The sequence below is a fragment of the Vicia villosa genome, linkage group LG1, assembly GCF_029867415.1.
Source record: "Vicia villosa cultivar HV-30 ecotype Madison, WI linkage group LG1, Vvil1.0, whole genome shotgun sequence".
In the NCBI taxonomy this organism is placed as follows: Eukaryota; Viridiplantae; Streptophyta; class Magnoliopsida; order Fabales; family Fabaceae; genus Vicia; species Vicia villosa.
Window position 1 is genome coordinate 86,130,530 of NC_081180.1, and position 18,265 is coordinate 86,148,794.

General features: G+C 29.7%; 1 protein-coding gene and 1 non-coding gene across 2 annotated transcripts; one reads left to right on the plus strand and one right to left on the minus strand.

The window, feature by feature from the left end:
* Window positions 1-3,090: 3,090 nt before the first annotated feature.
* Window positions 3,091-6,235, minus strand: LOC131643423 (cysteine-rich receptor-like protein kinase 10). Its single transcript, XM_058913635.1, has 7 exons — window positions 5,374-6,235; window positions 5,147-5,290; window positions 4,934-5,055; window positions 4,640-4,850; window positions 4,313-4,550; window positions 4,076-4,226; window positions 3,091-3,973 (listed from the first exon to the last, which is right to left on the minus strand). Exons 1-7 carry the CDS (start codon window positions 6,158-6,160, stop codon window positions 3,647-3,649), a joined length of 1,980 nt encoding a protein of 659 aa, XP_058769618.1. The 5' UTR covers window positions 6,161-6,235; the 3' UTR covers window positions 3,091-3,646.
* A 10,451-nt stretch (window positions 6,236-16,686) lies between these two features.
* On the plus strand, window positions 16,687-16,757 carry LOC131645482 (small nucleolar RNA snoR60). The gene has a single exon (XR_009297101.1). It is a non-coding gene; the product is annotated as a small nucleolar RNA snoR60 (small nucleolar RNA).
* Window positions 16,758-18,265: the final 1,508 nt, after the last annotated feature.

Consider the following 18,265-nt stretch of genomic DNA (forward strand, 5'->3'; position numbering starts at 1 on the left):
AATTAAGGATATTTTTCTCGGGGACTAATTTGGACTCTTCATTTTTATTGAGGGACTAAAATGGGTCTTCAGTGGCAGTCCAGTTACAGTTCAAAAGTAAAAAAAAAAAACGGTTAGAAAAAAATATTAGTAGAGGGACTAACATGGCTCGGTTAAATTTTGTAAGGGATTTAATAGGGATTTTTTTTCTCAGGGACTAATATGTCCTCTGCAGTTTTTGTGAGGGACTAAAATAGACGTTCGCTCTACAATAAATGTGTCTCATTTGTAGTATATTTTATGGTGTAAAAATGAGAATGATAATAATGACATATTTTGATATAGTCATGAAACATGTGCTTTTAATTTTATTATAGAAAAATATTAATGTAATTTTAGTGATTGTCATAATAGATTATTTAATAGGTATGCATTTTTTTCTTACTTGCAATTGTTCGTTTAATATGAGTATGTAATATTTAATTTAAACAAAATTGACATGAAATATATTAGTTTATTTTAAAAATATATATTACAATTTATTTTATTTTTTGTTATAATTTAATAGTGATAAATGAAGTTATAAAAAACTAACAATTATGAAAGAAACAAAAGGTAAATGATGATAATGATAATACTAATTAAATTTATAAAGCATACTATGCTATAATGTTTAATAATAATTGTTCTAATATGATAATAAATATAAATAAAATTATAGATGATATAAAAAAATACTATATGATAGAATGGTATGATAACAACATATTGTTATATCAAGTTTAATTTTTTATTTTGACTAAAAAAATTAAAAAAAATACTTTATTTTTGATTTTAAATCAAATGTTGATATGTATGATCCATGTTTACAGTTTTATATTTTTTATTTTGTAATTTTTTTAGTAGCTAGTTTATGGTACTGATTTTTTTTAATATATTTCTTTTAATTTTTTTAAAACAAAAATGAATATTTAGAAAATTATTTATAATAACATATTTTAATATAGTCATAATACATATTGTTCTAATTGTATTATAGAAAAATATTAATGTAATTTTAGTGATTGTCATAATATATTATCTAATAGGTATGCATTTGCATATCTAAACAATGCCCTTTCATTCTTTCTAAGTTTATGTTTATAGTTTTCTCTCTATCTCTCTCTTTTTTAAATCCTATAAATTATATTATTATTATTATTATTAACTATCTCTATGCATTCTTTTAAATTACATAATTATTTATGGAAAATAATATTGAAAAATAACATTTATTTGTAAGTTATAATCGCTTTAGTTGTAAGTTACTAAACTCTAAATATTGTTATAAAAGTTATGTAATGATAGAGTATTTAATTTATTATAATATATATAAATAATATGTATTATGAATAATTAATTTATTTTTTAAAGAATGAGAAATATGAGGACTAATCTACAAAAAAAATTATCATAAAAGTATATTTAAGAATCAAAATGTTACTATTTAATAAAAAAATTAAGATAGCCAATTATTTATAGATAAAAAATTGCAAAAAATTTATTTATAGCTAAAAAATTAATAAATTTTAAAATATTAATGCCTATAAAATTGAAAAAAAAACTAATTAAAGTTTCATTTTAATTTTCAAAATCATTTTTCCTTTAATAATTTAATTATTTGAAGTAAATATAATTAATTTATTGAGATGATTAGTCCATAATAAATAATAGTTTTCTATACTGAAATAAACGATCCATTAACAAGTCACAGGGTATCTCTTCCATGATTATAAACAAACAAAAAAAATCATGAAAATTTGAATGAAGTTACTTGATTAACATAGGAACACTAAAAAAAATCAATATGGTTACGTATAATATGATTTAAAAAAATTAAAAAAATATTTAGAAAATATATGATTTAAAACTTTTTTTGGACTTCACATTGAATAAAAAATTTCTTAGGTTTTGTAAGTTATAGACTAAAAACTAAAAGAATAATTAAAATTTAGATTGATCTACTGTATATGTATTATGAATTTAATGATTAATCACAAATATTATCTACAAATAATTTAATATAACATTTTTTATAATATTGTATTATTCACGTAAATATGATAAATCTTTTAAATTTAAAAATTATAATTGAAATTTTTTATATAAATAAATTATTAAGAATTCTCATAGCTTTAAAATTTTATTTATATTTTATATAATTTTAAAGCATTTGATATAATTTATATTTTATATATAAATTATTAATGTAAAAATTCTAATCAAAGCCGTGAACATAAATCTACTTTAATTAAAATTACTCTTTTTCTCCCATGAACCAAACATATCCTCAAAAGCTCGCAAGTTACCAAACTTGAAAGCGTTAATTTAAAGAACATGGAAGAAAGCAATGCCGAGTGGGCTGAGTTAACTCGGGACTGTCTCGTTAACATTCTGTCACGACTCAGCGCAAGGGATCAATGGCTTGGTGCAATGTTGGTTTGCAAATTAAGGTTCAGCGCCTTCAAGGAACCCTCTCTTCACTCTGTATTCAATCTCGAACCCTACTTTGACTTGTCGCGCAAGTTACCTCTCTTATCGACCCGCAAATTCAAGTCTAAGATCGACTCCATGCTTCGATCTGTTGTTCAATCGACTCACATTTTCCTCACCCAGATTTGTATTCGCTCTCTTGATCTTGTTGCCCAATTTCTTCCAAATTTTAATACATATCTGTAGTGATGATTTTAATAACATGATTGTACTCATTTCAATACAGATGTCCAAATCTTGAGGTGCTGTCGATCAGAAATTGCTGTTAGTGATGATTGTATCTCTAAGATTTCTCTTGAGTGTCCAAATTTAAGGGAACTGGACATCAGCAATTGCTCTGAAATAACCCATGAGTCATTTGTGCTGCTCGGAAGGAATTGCTTCAACCTAAAGGTTCTGAAGAGAAACATGAGGAATAAGTATCGGTTTCATCCATCCCAAGACAATGAGGTTGTTCCCAAGGATTTTCTAATTGCTCGTATGCAAGAAGCCGATTCTGAAGCTGCTGCCGTTGCTAATTATTTGCCTCATCTTGAGTGGTTAGAGATTAGTTTCTTAGGACTTACAGCTAAAGGACTCAAATCAATATGTCAGGGGTGTCCTAAGTCCTAACCTCGAGATCTTGGATTTGCTTGGGTGTTATAACTTAACTATTCGAGACATTAAGAATGCGGTGTCCACTTTGTCGAGATTGAGATACTTTTAAATTCCACATTTCTATTTTCTAAGGAAATCCAAGACTATATAATGGGAGATTTCAAGCAGATGTTTTCTGAATGTGGCAAATGCTAAGAAGATTGTCCAAGATGTAAACTGTGAGTCCATCATCTCATCTTCTTTCTTCAGCTATATTGAAAAATATGTATTTTTCGGTAATTACAAAGGTATAACTAGATTCAAATTCTGCTACTCATGTGAGGATCTCCCAGATGAAAAATCTGTAAGTGCATCTGTCAGCATTCTCTGAACTTTGATAAAAAAAAGTGCACTAAACACAAACTTTCTGTTAACCGCATAGGCTTCAAGGTAATTTGAATCATCGATATTTAAAAATTATTGTGATTCAATTCAAACATGATATATGCAATATACAACACAAAATTTGGAAGTAACAAATTTACATGAATTCTAACTTCTAAGCAGTGGCAGAAAATGCAGAACTTACTGATGTACTTATTTCATTGAATGTTGATATAGAAGTCGAACTAAACCCTTCTCTTACAATCTTTTGCAGTATTCCACTGCGCATAGACTCTGTCAGCTCTCTTGGAAATGGCAACTCCGCGGAAGGGCTAGTGAGATACGAAACAATTGTTGCCATTGTAGGTCTATCATCAGGTTTCTCTTGAACACATAATAATCCAATTTGAATACACTTAACCAATTCACTATGGTTGCATGATTCTTTTATATCTTGGTCTACTAGTTCTAATGGTGTATGATTCATCCATTGTTTCCAAGCCTGTAATAATTTGTTGAATTCGATATTATAACTATCATCCTCTATATGCTTCTTTTGATATATATAAAAAAAATAAATGAATTATTGAAAATCAATACTCACATGGCTCAATAGGTCATCGTCACTATCTGATAAAAGAGAACGGGCATTCCTTTTTGAACTAATTATCTCCAAAATTATGACTCCAAAACTGAATACGTCTGATTTTTCTGAAAATTGTCCATGCATTGCATATTCTTGAGACATATAGCCACTATAATAACAAAACATCGACTAAATTAATAAAAATTAAACCACATAGTTCTTGTAGTCAAATAAATATCAAGTCCGCAAACTTACTATGTTCCAACAATTCTGTTTGTACTTCCCTGATCTTGATCTAGGGCAACCAATCTTGCCATGCCGAAATCAGATATTTTAGGATTCATATTATCATCTAACAATACATTACTAGGTTTAAGATCTCGATGAATAATCTTCAACCTTGAATGGTTGTGTAGATAATGTATGCCATGTGCAATTCCTTCGATGATTTTATAACGTTCAAACCACTGTAGTAATCTAGTCTTGTTACGATCTATCAATACATCATCAAAAATTTATTAAAGTGAGTAAAATATCGAACACTATTCTACCAAAATCAATACATTCAGACAGGTGAATTACCAAATAGAAAGTAATCGAGACTTTTGTTGGGCACGTATTCGTAAATGAGCATTTTCTCTTGGTCTTCCAAGCAAAAGCCTACTAAGGTTACCAAATTTCTATGCTGAAGTTTGGCTATTAGTAAAACCTCATTTATGAACTCTACTGCACCTTGTCCTGAACTCAGTGATAGCTTTTTCACAGCTATTTGCCTTCCATCTATAAGAATACCCTGAAATCGTAACCAATTGATTAACAGTGAAAATAAAAGTATAAATGCACCATACTTTCACTTCTGTTTATGAGATGTGTTACCTTGTAAACCTCTCCAAATCCCCCCTTGCCTATTTTATTCTCTGATGAAAATTTCTTTGTGGCTGCTTCAACTGTCGCTAAACTATATTGCAGTGACTCTAACGCCGCACTTTCATCACCAACTGGAAGAATAAATATACATGAATCTTAAAACGTAAGCAAAGCTGTTAAGAAATGGGAGTTGACTTAATTAGCCTTTTTTTTTTTACTTACAATTTTCTCTCATAAGAGTTTTATATTTCTTCCAAGCTAATCTTCTCATGAGGAAATAGCAGCCTAAACATAACAGAATTATTGACCCGGTAACAATGACAACAATCAAGACCGTTCTTGTTTTTGACCCGGACTTGTTCTTTCCTACATAGACAATAATTATATTTAATAGTTGAATACAATGTTTAAAAAATTGGACTAGAGATCGAACCAATGAGACGTCTTACCGGAAGGAGGAGGAAGCGAAGATGAATCATCGGTTGTATTGTAAAACTTGTAGGAATCATATCTGATATTACACCATGCAAGAAGAGCTCTAGCACCTTGTTTTCCTTCACAACATGTAAGAAGAGTTCTCGACGCATTTACTAAACACCCCTCACACTCAACCTTCGTCAATCCATTGACACACTGCGCCAACCCATAAACCAAAGAGCTGCTTATGCTTAAGTTGAAGTTATCTTCTCCAGTCGCGAATTGCTCCGTAGTCTGAGAATTTGCAGCTTCTGTAGCCAATCTATCCAAGAAACTTAACAACTTTCCATTAAAGGTATCCAATTTCGAGGAAGTGATGTTCTTTCCGTTGTTCAAATTCGCTCTTGGGACGATACTCGTGGGGCTAAAGTAACGATTAGTGTAACGCAGCATGCATTCGTCATACCATATAATCGACTCCGTTTTGTTAGGACAGAGGCGTGTAATATCTCTAGCTGCGGTGGTTATACAACTCTGGCACATGGTGGAGTTAATGTCACCACGGCAGAGGAAAACACCGTTGACAACGTTGGTTGTTCCCAATCCCATGAAGGTTGAGTAAAAATCCGCTCCGCCTAGCGTGGCGTTGGTGACGAGAGAGGAGAGGAGGACATTGAGATTTGATTTGAGTATTGTTTTGTTGTTGGAATCGAAGGTTGTGTTGTTTGGACAGTAAATATCATTGTAAGTTGGAGATAGTGATGATGATGTTGAAGTTATTGAGGTAAGGCAGACGAAGAGAAAGAGGAGCTGAAACATTTCAGGTACGAGCAGAAAGAGTTGAAGTTTGTTATGTTTGTTTGAGCTTTTTCCTTTTGATTGTTTTCTTGTTGATCTAAGAGTCTGAACACTCTAATGGACTAGTCAACGAAGTTGAAAATTTTGATACGTCATTGAATGTAATTTTGTTAGGTGAACTCAAACAAAGAATTTTACATTGAAGTTTTCAAATTTGGATCGAAATTTTCTTTACATTTATGAATAAAATAGTTTAATTTAGTCGATCAATTAAATTTATGAATAATTTAATACAAATTTGTTGAATTAATTAATTAATTAATTTTAATATGAATTAATGATAAGGAATTTAATCAATATTTTTTATCATTTTGTCTCTATCTTTGGATCAAAATTTTCTTTAGATTTGTGAATAAAATAGTTTAATTTAGTCGATCAATTAAATTTATGAATAATTTAATATAAATTTGTTGAATTAATTAATTAATTAATTATAATATGAATTAATGATAAGGAATTTAATCAATATTCTTTATCATTTTGTCTCTATATCTAACATTTTTATATTTTTTTTATTGCATACTAGTTTGTTTTATGAATGGCCATTTCATTTTTCAAGTTAGGTTTGGTGCTATGTTCAAACCCAGTAACTTTGGTGCTATGTTCAAACCCAGCTCCTCATAACTCTGTTTCTTAATTTCCCAACCAAGCCATCACCCATTCATCCGTATCTATGTAATGTGTGGTGCATTGATAAATAGTGGTTTTTGTTGGAAATCTACCAATATTTATCATGAATTTCTATCAATATTGATGAACAAAATTGTTACCACTCACACGATGACGATGAAAATAAAAAAGGAAATTTAAAGAAGAAAAAAGACTAGGGTTTCTACAGAGTAACTCTCTGCCCACAAATTATAGAAAACTTTGTTATTCACTTGCAACTGCAAATTCTGTGAATACAACTCAATTGACTTGATTATAAAATAATGAGGATTACTCCCTATTTATAGATTTAGGTTAGCTTGCTACCTAAGGCAAAGTCTAAAACTATAAAAGCCCAAATTACCTATTTTGGAACTAAATCAAATCTATTTTAAATCTAAATTAAATCTATCTAGATCTAAAACAAATCTGTGTATAACAAACTGTTTCCACACTTCTAAACAAAATCAAATCTTTTTGACACTCCCTTGTCTCTATCGAACAAACTGCTTAACACAAGGAATTACTTTCAACACACCACCTAATTCATTGTGTTGAAAGTAATTCACTTGAGAATTTCACTTGCATATCATCTTTGATGCATCATCAAGCCTCTATTACTCTTGTAGAATTCGATTCCAAGGAAATATGAAATGTCGCCCAGATCTGACATTTCGAATTCCTTGCTGAGATCACCTTTGAAATCTTCGATCTCTTTCTTGCAGCTACCTGTTATCAACAAGTCATCGACATAGAGACATAGTATAAGCAATTCATTCTTGCTTCTTCTTACATATACTCCATGTTCAATTGTGCACTTCACAAATTCCTTCTCCCTTAAGAAACCGCCGATCTTTTTATTCCAAGCTCATGGAGCTTGTTTCAATCCATACAGGGCTTTATGAAGCTTGTACATCTTTCTCTCTTCGCCATGTTCACAAATCCAACTAGTTGTGCAACATAGACTTCTTCATCTAAGGGTCCATTTAGGAATGCACACTTCACGTCCATCTGACATATGTGCCAACTGTTTATTTCTGCTAGACCAACAACCAACATGATTGTTTCGATCTTAGCAACAGGTGTAAAAACTTCATCGAAGTCGATTCCTTCCTTCTGAAGAAATCCTTCGCCACGAGCCTCGCTTTGTGTCGAGTTATTTCCCCCTTCATCTTCACTTTGTATACCCACTTGACATCAATTTCCTTTTTTCCTTGAGGAAATTTGACAAGTGACCAAGTGTTGTTGTCTTCTATGGATTTTACTTCCTCATTCATAGCTTTCACCCACTTTGAATCCTTCAATGCCTCAGTTGCATTGACAGGTTCAACATCTGCGTAGAAATCGTAATGTACTAGCTCACCTTCATCATTGACCACATCATCTGATATAATCACACAATCTTGCTACCTTGCAGGCATGTCTCTTGTTCTCTGAGGTCTTCTTGTACTTGGTTGATCTCTAACCTTCTCTTGTCGAAATTCTCTTTCGACTTGAGTTCCTGGTTCTTCGAGTAAGATTCCCACTGAATCTTTCTTGACATTTTCAGTCCAATCCCATTAGGATCATCTTAGTTTTCTTATTCACGGGGTCGAACAACTTGTAACTTCTAGTTGAATGATATCCTATTAGGATCATCTGACTCGATTTGTCATCAAGTTTTCTTCTCAACTAATCTGGCACATGTCTATGTGTTATAGATCCAAATACTTTCAAATGACTCAAGCTAGGCTTCACACCAGACCAACATTCTTCTAGAGTAATTCCTTCTTGCTTCTTCGTCGGACATCTGTTCAGAATATATGTTGAGGTCAGCACAACTTCACCCCAAAACTCTTTAGGTAAATTTTTCTGTTCAACATACTTCTTGCCATATTCATGATGGTTAGATTCTTCCTTTCTACAGTTCCATTCTGCTGTGGAGTGTAGGGTGTCACCACCTCATGCACAATCCCTTCTTTCTCACATAATATGTCGAAGTCTTTCGACACATATTCTCCACCACCATCAGTTCTCATAACCTTGAGCTTTTGCCCACTTTGTCTTTCGACCATCGATTTAAACTTGACAAATACCTCGATCACTTCACTTTTCTTCTTGATAAGGTAAATCCATAGTTTTCGATTGAAATCATCGATGAATGTAACAAAGTATTTGTTACCTCCATTCGAATCCACCTGGATAGGACCACATACATCAGAGTATATAATTTCAAGAATAGCCTTCGAATTACTTCTTGCATCCTTGCTGAAGCTATTCTTGTGCTGCTTTGCTTGCACACATTCCTCACATACCTCATTTGGAATGTCGATTTCTGGAAGTCCTGAAACCATATTCTTTCTTTTCGAGTCTCTGATGTCTTTGAAGTTGAGATGACCTAGTCGATAGTGCCACATCCATTCATCTCTGCTAGCTGCAGTCAAAAGGCACTTGTGCTCCATCACATCGAGTTCGATCTTGAAGGTTCTATTTTGAGACATAGGAGCCTTCAAGATTAACCTTCCACATGCGTTGACAACTCTCATCATCTTGTCTTCGATCGACACTTTGTAGTTCTTTTTAACCAACTGCCCAATGCTGAGCAAGCTGCTTTTCATGCCTGTTATGTACAACACATTGGAAATTACTGACCTTTTTCCATCTTTCCTCATAATTAGAACGTCTCCAATACCTTCAGCTACTAAAGTATTGTCATTTGCGAATTTCATCATGTTCTTCATTTAGGGCTTTATGTTGACAAACCAATCTTTCCTTCTAGACATGTGTGATGAGCATCATGAATCCAAGTACCGCTGGTCCTTGAATTTATCTTCATTTTTTTATGTGACCATCAACATCATCTCTTCTTCTTCTTGTTTTTCAAACTTTGCATCACTTTCTTGATCCTTATTATTTTCTGGACACTTTGTAGAGTTGTGACAATATTTCTAACAATTGAAACACTGAATGTGACTCTTGTCAGGCTTTCGACCACCACCTCTTCCTCTACCTGCAACACTACCTCTTTGGTTGTTTTGGTATGAGGGTTTTCTCTGATTTGACTAGCTTCCTTCTTGCTGACTTCGACCAGTAGAATTGTTGTAGCCACCTCTACCTTTATTTCTATTCCAACTTCCTGTGCCTTTATTTTCGTTTTCCGACTAAGCCTGCAAAGCCACATCACTCTTCGACTTACCTACAACTCTTTCAGTCATTCGTTGTTCATAAGAATCAAGCGTCTCTTGAAGCTCTTCTTTTGTTAATTTCGACAAATCCTTTGACTCTTGTATGGCTACAACCACGTGGTCGAACTTAGGGATCAAATACCTCAATATCTTTGAAACAACAACTCCTATTGTTAGCGCTTCTCCATATATCTTGATTTGATTAACTAGTTTCGTAACCCTGGTGAAGAAATCAGTTATGCTTTCTCTATCTTCCATCTAAAGCAATTCATACTTGAAGTTTCACGTCCAACTCAATCAGAACCTTCGAATAATATTGTTGAAAAATTGTCCACATAATCTCTAAATCGTCATCGTTCTTGAGCTCAAATCGGGTGAACTTTACTTTTCCTTCGGCTTCAAGTGAAGGTGAACGATAGTCAAGCTTGTCCACCTTCTGATTTTATGGATATTGCAAGACAGAGTTCAGTGTCAGAATCAACTTTGCGAGAACCTAAAACGACATAGGGTAACCACTACTGAAGTAGACAAAAGCAAGGTGAGGGTAGATTTGATTCATTTTTTATTGTGGCTTGTGATGTTGATGAAAATCTATAGAGACCATATTTATAGACTTTTTGGAGCCATAAGGACCCAAGAAATCTTATCTTGCTATTAGTGCATATTTCAGATATGCACTTCCGAAATAAGCCCTGATTCTTTAAAATTTCGAATATGAACTTCCAAAAAGTTGTTGCATTTCCGACCTCAGACCTTTTTTCGCGATGTTCAGTGTGTAACGTTCATTATATACCTGTTTGATATTTGAAACACTTTATGTTTTTTTCGTACACATCGGCAAATATGCTTCTCGGTGCAACTTTGATTATCGATAATTCTGAAATAGATTCCTTCTCTTCGGGATTTAGCTAACACACAATTGGATGCCTGTGTAGCTTGGTGTCCAATTCGTGATTATGAAGTCCACAAACGACACTAAAATTCCATAAACCATCAACCCTACAAGATACATGCAACATAAACGGACACACATTTTCTCGATCCCATGTCATCATGTTTTAACTTCTGAATTTTTGGAACATATTTCCCACCCCTCTTGCATTTCATCACAACAAATGCTTTCCTTCTACTAGTGCCATTGTCGAACCTTGCTATCACAACACCAAATCCACGTTTACTAGCTCTATTCGGATCCACTCAAGCAAATGTTGACGAGAAGTGAAAGTCATTTCATTTGTAAATTATTGTCGAACATCTATCGCTACGACAATCGTTTTAACTTTGTCATTCATTTCTTTTGGCTTAGCATCTTCGTTGACCTCCTCTGGAACTTCTACAGCATCTATGGCAATGATGCCGGGGTGCACCATACCTAACATGTGCGTAAAACATACATTATGTCAAAACTGGTTTTTTCATGTAACGGACATTATTTCGGATATGCACTTTCGAAATAAGTTTGGTGGATTTCGGAAGTGCATATCCGAAGTGACGTAGGTTTCTTCTCCAACAAATCAGCACCAATTCAGTGAAATGAGAGATGAAATGAGGAGACTTTACATAAAATTGCAGCTTTCTATGCTCTCTTTGCTATGATCGACCACTAGAAACTTAGTTTGGAGAGGAAAAATAGATTGAAAATGGTTGAGGTTTTGGAGAGGGTTTTGATTTTTGAGTGGAAGAAAATGAATGAAATAGTGAAGGTGGAAAAAATGTATAGGAAGAGTTTTTTCGGATATGCATATCATAAATAACCTCTGACATTTTAAATTCAACATTTAAATAAAAAAATGTTTGAGGAAGATATTTTTGAAGATGCATATCCAAAAGATATTTTAGGATTTTCAATGGTATTTTTCATCCTATATGAATATACACCAATAAATTCCCAAATTGAAAACTAGAAATTGCATCGGATGAGGTTTCAGACTAATTACCAAACATACACGCCGTAATAATAATGTATAATTAAGCGGTACACACATGCTAATATTTTTACTTTCAATACTTCAATCATTTTGTTAAAGAAATAATTATTTAATCTTTTTGGACGTTGACAAAATCATTTTGAGGCTGGGAGAATATAATACCGTATCTCAGCCAGCGGTGTCTCAATAAGTATATTCAAACTTAAAATGGAGAAAACAATTAAATATTAACACATACATGTTTTAAAATGGAGACATATAACTAAAAAATACCTTGACTAATTAATTAAACTAGTCAACTTGTTAGTTGGCAAATAATATATATATATATATATATATATATATATATATATATATATATATATATATATATATATATATATATATATATATATATATATATATATATATATATATATATATATATATATGAGGAGGGATCAAATTACACCCGAAGAGTTACACCACAAGTTACACTCGTTCAATAACTACATTTCGAATTAATATTTTTAAAATTCAACCGTTGGATTGAAACATAATATCATATAGATCATACCTATAAAGTTTGAGTTTAATCTATAATGATTTACTATACGATCAAGATATCCAAAGATTAACGTCAAAATGAGCTTTCATATAACGTTAATTTTGATGTAATTCAATGACATAGTAAATCATTATAGATTAAGCTCAAATTTTATAGGTATGATCTATATGATATTATGTTTCAATCCAACGGTTGAATTTAAAAAATATTAATTCAAAATGTAGTTATTGAATGAGTGTAACTCGTGGTGTAACTCTTCGGGTGTAATTTGATCCCTCCTCATATATATATATATATATATATATATATATATATATATATATATATATATATATATATATATATATATATATATATATATATATATATATATATATATATATATATATATATATATATATATATATATATATATATATATATAAGGAGCGTATCCCGTGAGAACTGATACTATTATGAGAAATGAGAACTATTAATATCAGCTGTCAGATTTAATTAACGTTTAAGATTTATTGATTCCATATTAAGAACACCTTATTGAATTTATATCCATTATGATCAATATTTAAAAATTCCATAAATAAAGTATATTTTCACAAATATTTTTATTTCTATAATTATTATAATATTCTCAAAATGAGATACTCATTTTAAGAATTATTATACTTAATATTCAAACGTTATCACAATAATTTTTTATTTTCATTATTATTCTAACTCCATTTTAATTTGATCTATAATTTATTTTGAATGAAATAAATTATTTTATTTATAATTAAAAAAACTTATTCTTCATAATTGATATTGATTTGTTAACTATTTCATAATATACTATGAATATAAAATTTAATTTATACTTTAGAAGTCATATAATTTTATTCTTCACATAATTATAAATATAACTTATTATTAATTTGACACTTATATTTTCCTTTAATTAAAAAAATTTAAGAATGTAAATTTATTACTTATATTTTGATTCGGATGATTTAATTTTTTTTTAATTCTATACGGGAGAAAATGAAATTTATTACTTATATTTTAAATTTATTTTTAATATTTTTATTTGATAAAAAATATTGAAGAAAACGAAATTATTACTTATATTTTAATTTGGTTGATTTTATTATTTGAAAGTTCGGAATATTTTGTTTTTGCAATTTATTATTGCAATTATTTTAAATTAAAACACATTATTGATTTATCAAATATATTTTAATTTGATTAAAACTATAAACAATCTAAAATTATTAGATATATATAGATTTGATTGAATTATTAATTTGCAAGCTCGGTAATTTTTTTTTTTGAAATTTTAACAATCATCAATATTTAAAATAAATTATATTATTGTGTTAAAATTTTAATAATTAAAGCAAGAAAAAAATTCCGGAAATAATATCTTTTTTATGAAAAATTTAAATTCTGAGCATAATAGATAAAAAGACAATACTGTACTATTTATATGGAACTAATAAATATTATGAGTGATAAATATGATTAAAATATTGTTTATTCATTCATAAGATTTAAATATATTTATCACTAATATTTTAATCTTATTTGATCCAAAAAAGCATATAAATTTTAATCTTATTTATCACTCATAAGATTTATTAATTCCACACAAATAATAATAGTATTAGTAAAAAAACTGTAACAACATTTAAATATTAAGCATAATAATTCTAAAAAAATTCTCTTATTTTGATAATATTGTAATAATAAAAAAAATAAAAAATATTCTTTTGAAAAGATATTTTATTAATGAAATTTTTAAATATCGATCATAATTGATAAAAATTCAGTAAGATGTTCTTAATATGGAATCAATAAATCATAAACGTTAATTAAATCTGACCGCTGATATCGATAGTTCTCATTTCTCATAAAAGATATCAGTTCTCACCGGATACGCTCCATATATATATATATATATATATATATATATATATATATATATATATATATATATATATATATATATATATATATATATATATATATATATATATATATATATATATATATATATATATATATATATATATATATATATATATATATATATAAGGAGGGATCAAATTACACCCGAAGAGTTACACCACGAGTTACACTCGTTCAATAACTACATCTCGAATTAATATTTTTTAAATTTAACCGTTGGATTGAAACATAATATCATATAGATCATACTTATAAAGTTTGAGCTTAATCTATAATGATTTACTATGTCATTGGATTACATCAAAATTAACGTTATATGAAAGTTCATTTTGACGTTAATCTTTGGATATCTTGATGATATAGTAAATCATTATAGATTAAGCTCAAACTTTATAGGTATCATCTATATGATATTATGTTTCAATCGAACGGATGAATTTAAAAAATATTAATTCGAGATGTGGTTATTGAACGAGTGTAACTCGTGGTGTAACTCTTCGAGTGTAATTTGATCCCTCCTATATATATATATATATATATATATATATATATATATATATATATATATATATATATATATATATATATATATATATATATATATATATATATATATATATATATATATATATATATATATATATATATATATATATATATATATATATAGGGCATATCATATGAGAATGCCATATTTATATGAGAATGTGAGAATGAATCTGAACCATTGGATTTTAAAATAAATGGTGGAGATTATATGTGAATCTTTTTTTATCTCTCATCAATTAATGACATAGGAGAGAGAAAAAAGATTCACATATAATCTCCACCATTTATTTTAAAATCTAATGGTTCAGATTCATTCTCACATTCTCATATAAAAATACCATTCTCATATGATATGCCCTATATATATATATATATATATATATATATATATATATATATATATATATATATATATATATATATATATATATATGAAGAGGGATATATTTACATCAAAAGTAAGTGTTGAACACTTACTCCAAATCTTAGTCATTGATTATCATTAATCTAACGGTTTTAATTAATTTTTTATATAGAAAAATATTCTAAAAATAATTAAATTAAATGATCAATTAAAACCGTTAGATTAATGAAAATCAATGGTTAAGATTTGGAGTAAGTGTTCAACACTTACTCTTGGGGTATATATATATATATATATATATATATATATATATATATATATATATATATATATATATATATTGGATTCATCAAGAGAGAGAAATTAATAGTCACATTAATGCATTAACCTTCTCTCTCTTGATGAATCCAATAGTTGATATTTATTCCTCTTATCTCTCATTTAAAAATGCTTTGATACTTATATATATGAGAATGAATATGAACCATTAGATTTTAAAATAAATTGTGGAAATTATGTGTGAATCTTTTATTATCTCTACTTTATTATTAAAATAAATGATGTTGGAGAAAGAGAAAAAATTTACCATAATCTCCACCATTTATTTTAAAATATAATGGTTCAGATTCATTCTCACATTATATATATATATATATATATATATATATATATATATATATATATATATATATATATATATATATATATATATATATATTACAAATAATCAACCTTTTCCCAGTGGCGGAGCCAGCGCCCGGCCAGGTAGGGCAGCTGCCCGGGCTCCGCCTGGCCACGATTCACCATCCCGCACCATTCTCTGCCACACCATACCGGTAACAGACGCATATCAGATCTGCCATGGTCATTCTTCGCCACACCATATCGTGAAGAGACGCACACTGTAACTCCACTTTTTGCTTCTGTTTCAGTTCAATTCTCGCTACAACATTATTGTTGTGTTGTTATTTGTTGTTGTTGCAGGTTATGGTTGATGAACTGATGGAGAATTGGTGCCGAATTTTTCGTTTCGCGCTATGTCCACCAAGTGTTTGGTAAAAGTTCTGAACCAAGATTCTTCTTCCTTATCTTGTTATTTCATTGTGACTAGGTTATTTGTTGCTGCAAATAGTGTGGTCTGTTTCTTGTCTGTGTTATTACTCATATTCAATCTTCTGAAGAGGAGTCCGTGAGGGTTGGACACTATTATGCGACAATGTGAAAAAGTTCTGCATAACCAATTTGACTTCACTTTTGATTTTATATTTCACTTTTGATTTTATATTTACTTTTCTGTTGTGAAACTTTTTGTTGTGTGGTTTATATTGTGGCTAATATAAGTGCATATGATGAGTTACTCGGATTCCCCTTCAAGACTTCTTGGATGATGTAGACCCGAGATTCTGATGCACAAAACCAACTATTTTTTCCTTATATGTTGTTTTATTATGTTGATAACATCCTATTTGAATTATGACATGTCTAAGAACTTGTTTTTGTTGAAATTCTCTATTTTCAAGCACGCCAATTTGTATTTGTTTCTTCCACGATTGGTTACTTATTTTCCTTTGTTACTTATTTTCCTTTGTATTTGAAATTCTCTATTCTCTATTTTCCTTTGTTACTTATTCTTTCTCTAAAATTTGAATTTATAAATAAATTTCATTTTAAGAAGTTCTGAAAAGAATAACAAAATGCTATTGGTCCGTGGGTTGAAACTCCATGATTTAGTTTCTGTTTTGTTTGTACTAATTTGATTATCGTTGCAGGCAAGAATTTTAGGTCTGAATGCTTCATACTATCTTAAAGTTGGAGGCCACTTTGTTATATCCATAAAGGTTTGTTTAGAAACCAAATTTAATTTGTTACAACTTTTATCACCATGATTCAAATTAAAGAGAAACTCTTAGATGCTTGAGTGAAACCGCATTGCATCATACCATTTCTGCCATAAAAATTATGTGGGCAATCCAATATTTTATTTTAACTATCTCATTATATGGTTAGTTTCTTAAATTTTACTCAAACTATGCTGAAAAGTGATGGATAAAATTCGCATAGCAGAGGGAACTAAAATTTATACTACAATGTTTAATTTTGTTCTAACCGCGGTTATATGTGTCCAAAACAAGCCGCAGTTAGAAAAAAACAAGCTGATAGCATAATTTTACCAATTCAGTATCCAAAAAATGGTTTTGTTAAATTTGTATTGAAATTGCAGGCTTGAAAATATCAAGTGTAAAATCATTGACACTCGTCTGAATTATCATAACTCGAATTTTCGTACTGCCTGCTACTGGATTGTTTATTGTTTAAGCCACAATGAGTTTCGGCTTTCTCCCAATGGATCCTTTGTTTGAGTACACTCTTGTGATGAAATATGCAATGCCCATGAATATTTCTAAGTGATTAAATTCCATGCATATTTATTGTTGGTATGCAGATTTCTTACAGTTAAGAATTTATTGCTAGTACAACACACAACTAACTTATGAAGAAAGAATTTATAGTCGTCTCCATGTTTTATGCTTTTAAGTTTTAACACTATATTCGTTTTTAGAGAACGAAAGCAAAGAAACAGGCGTGAGCAAAGATAGAAAAGACAACCACATTTAACAGGTTTGTGATTAGCTGATTTGGTACTGTTTATGATTTTAATTCAAAGTTTGGAATTTTATGATTTTGCCGTCTTTAAATTTTTGCCCGGGCTTTATAATTTTTCTGGCTCCGCCACTGCCTTTTCCTATATTGAGTATATGATCTTTTTACATGTGTGACAAGGAATTGTTGTTTATATATTATGGGCTAGCTATATGGTGAAGATAATGACAAATGATAATGAAAATGATAGAAGGAGAAATCAACAACTTCATCATGGTATGGATTGTAGCAATACTATTATTTTGCTATAGCTATTCA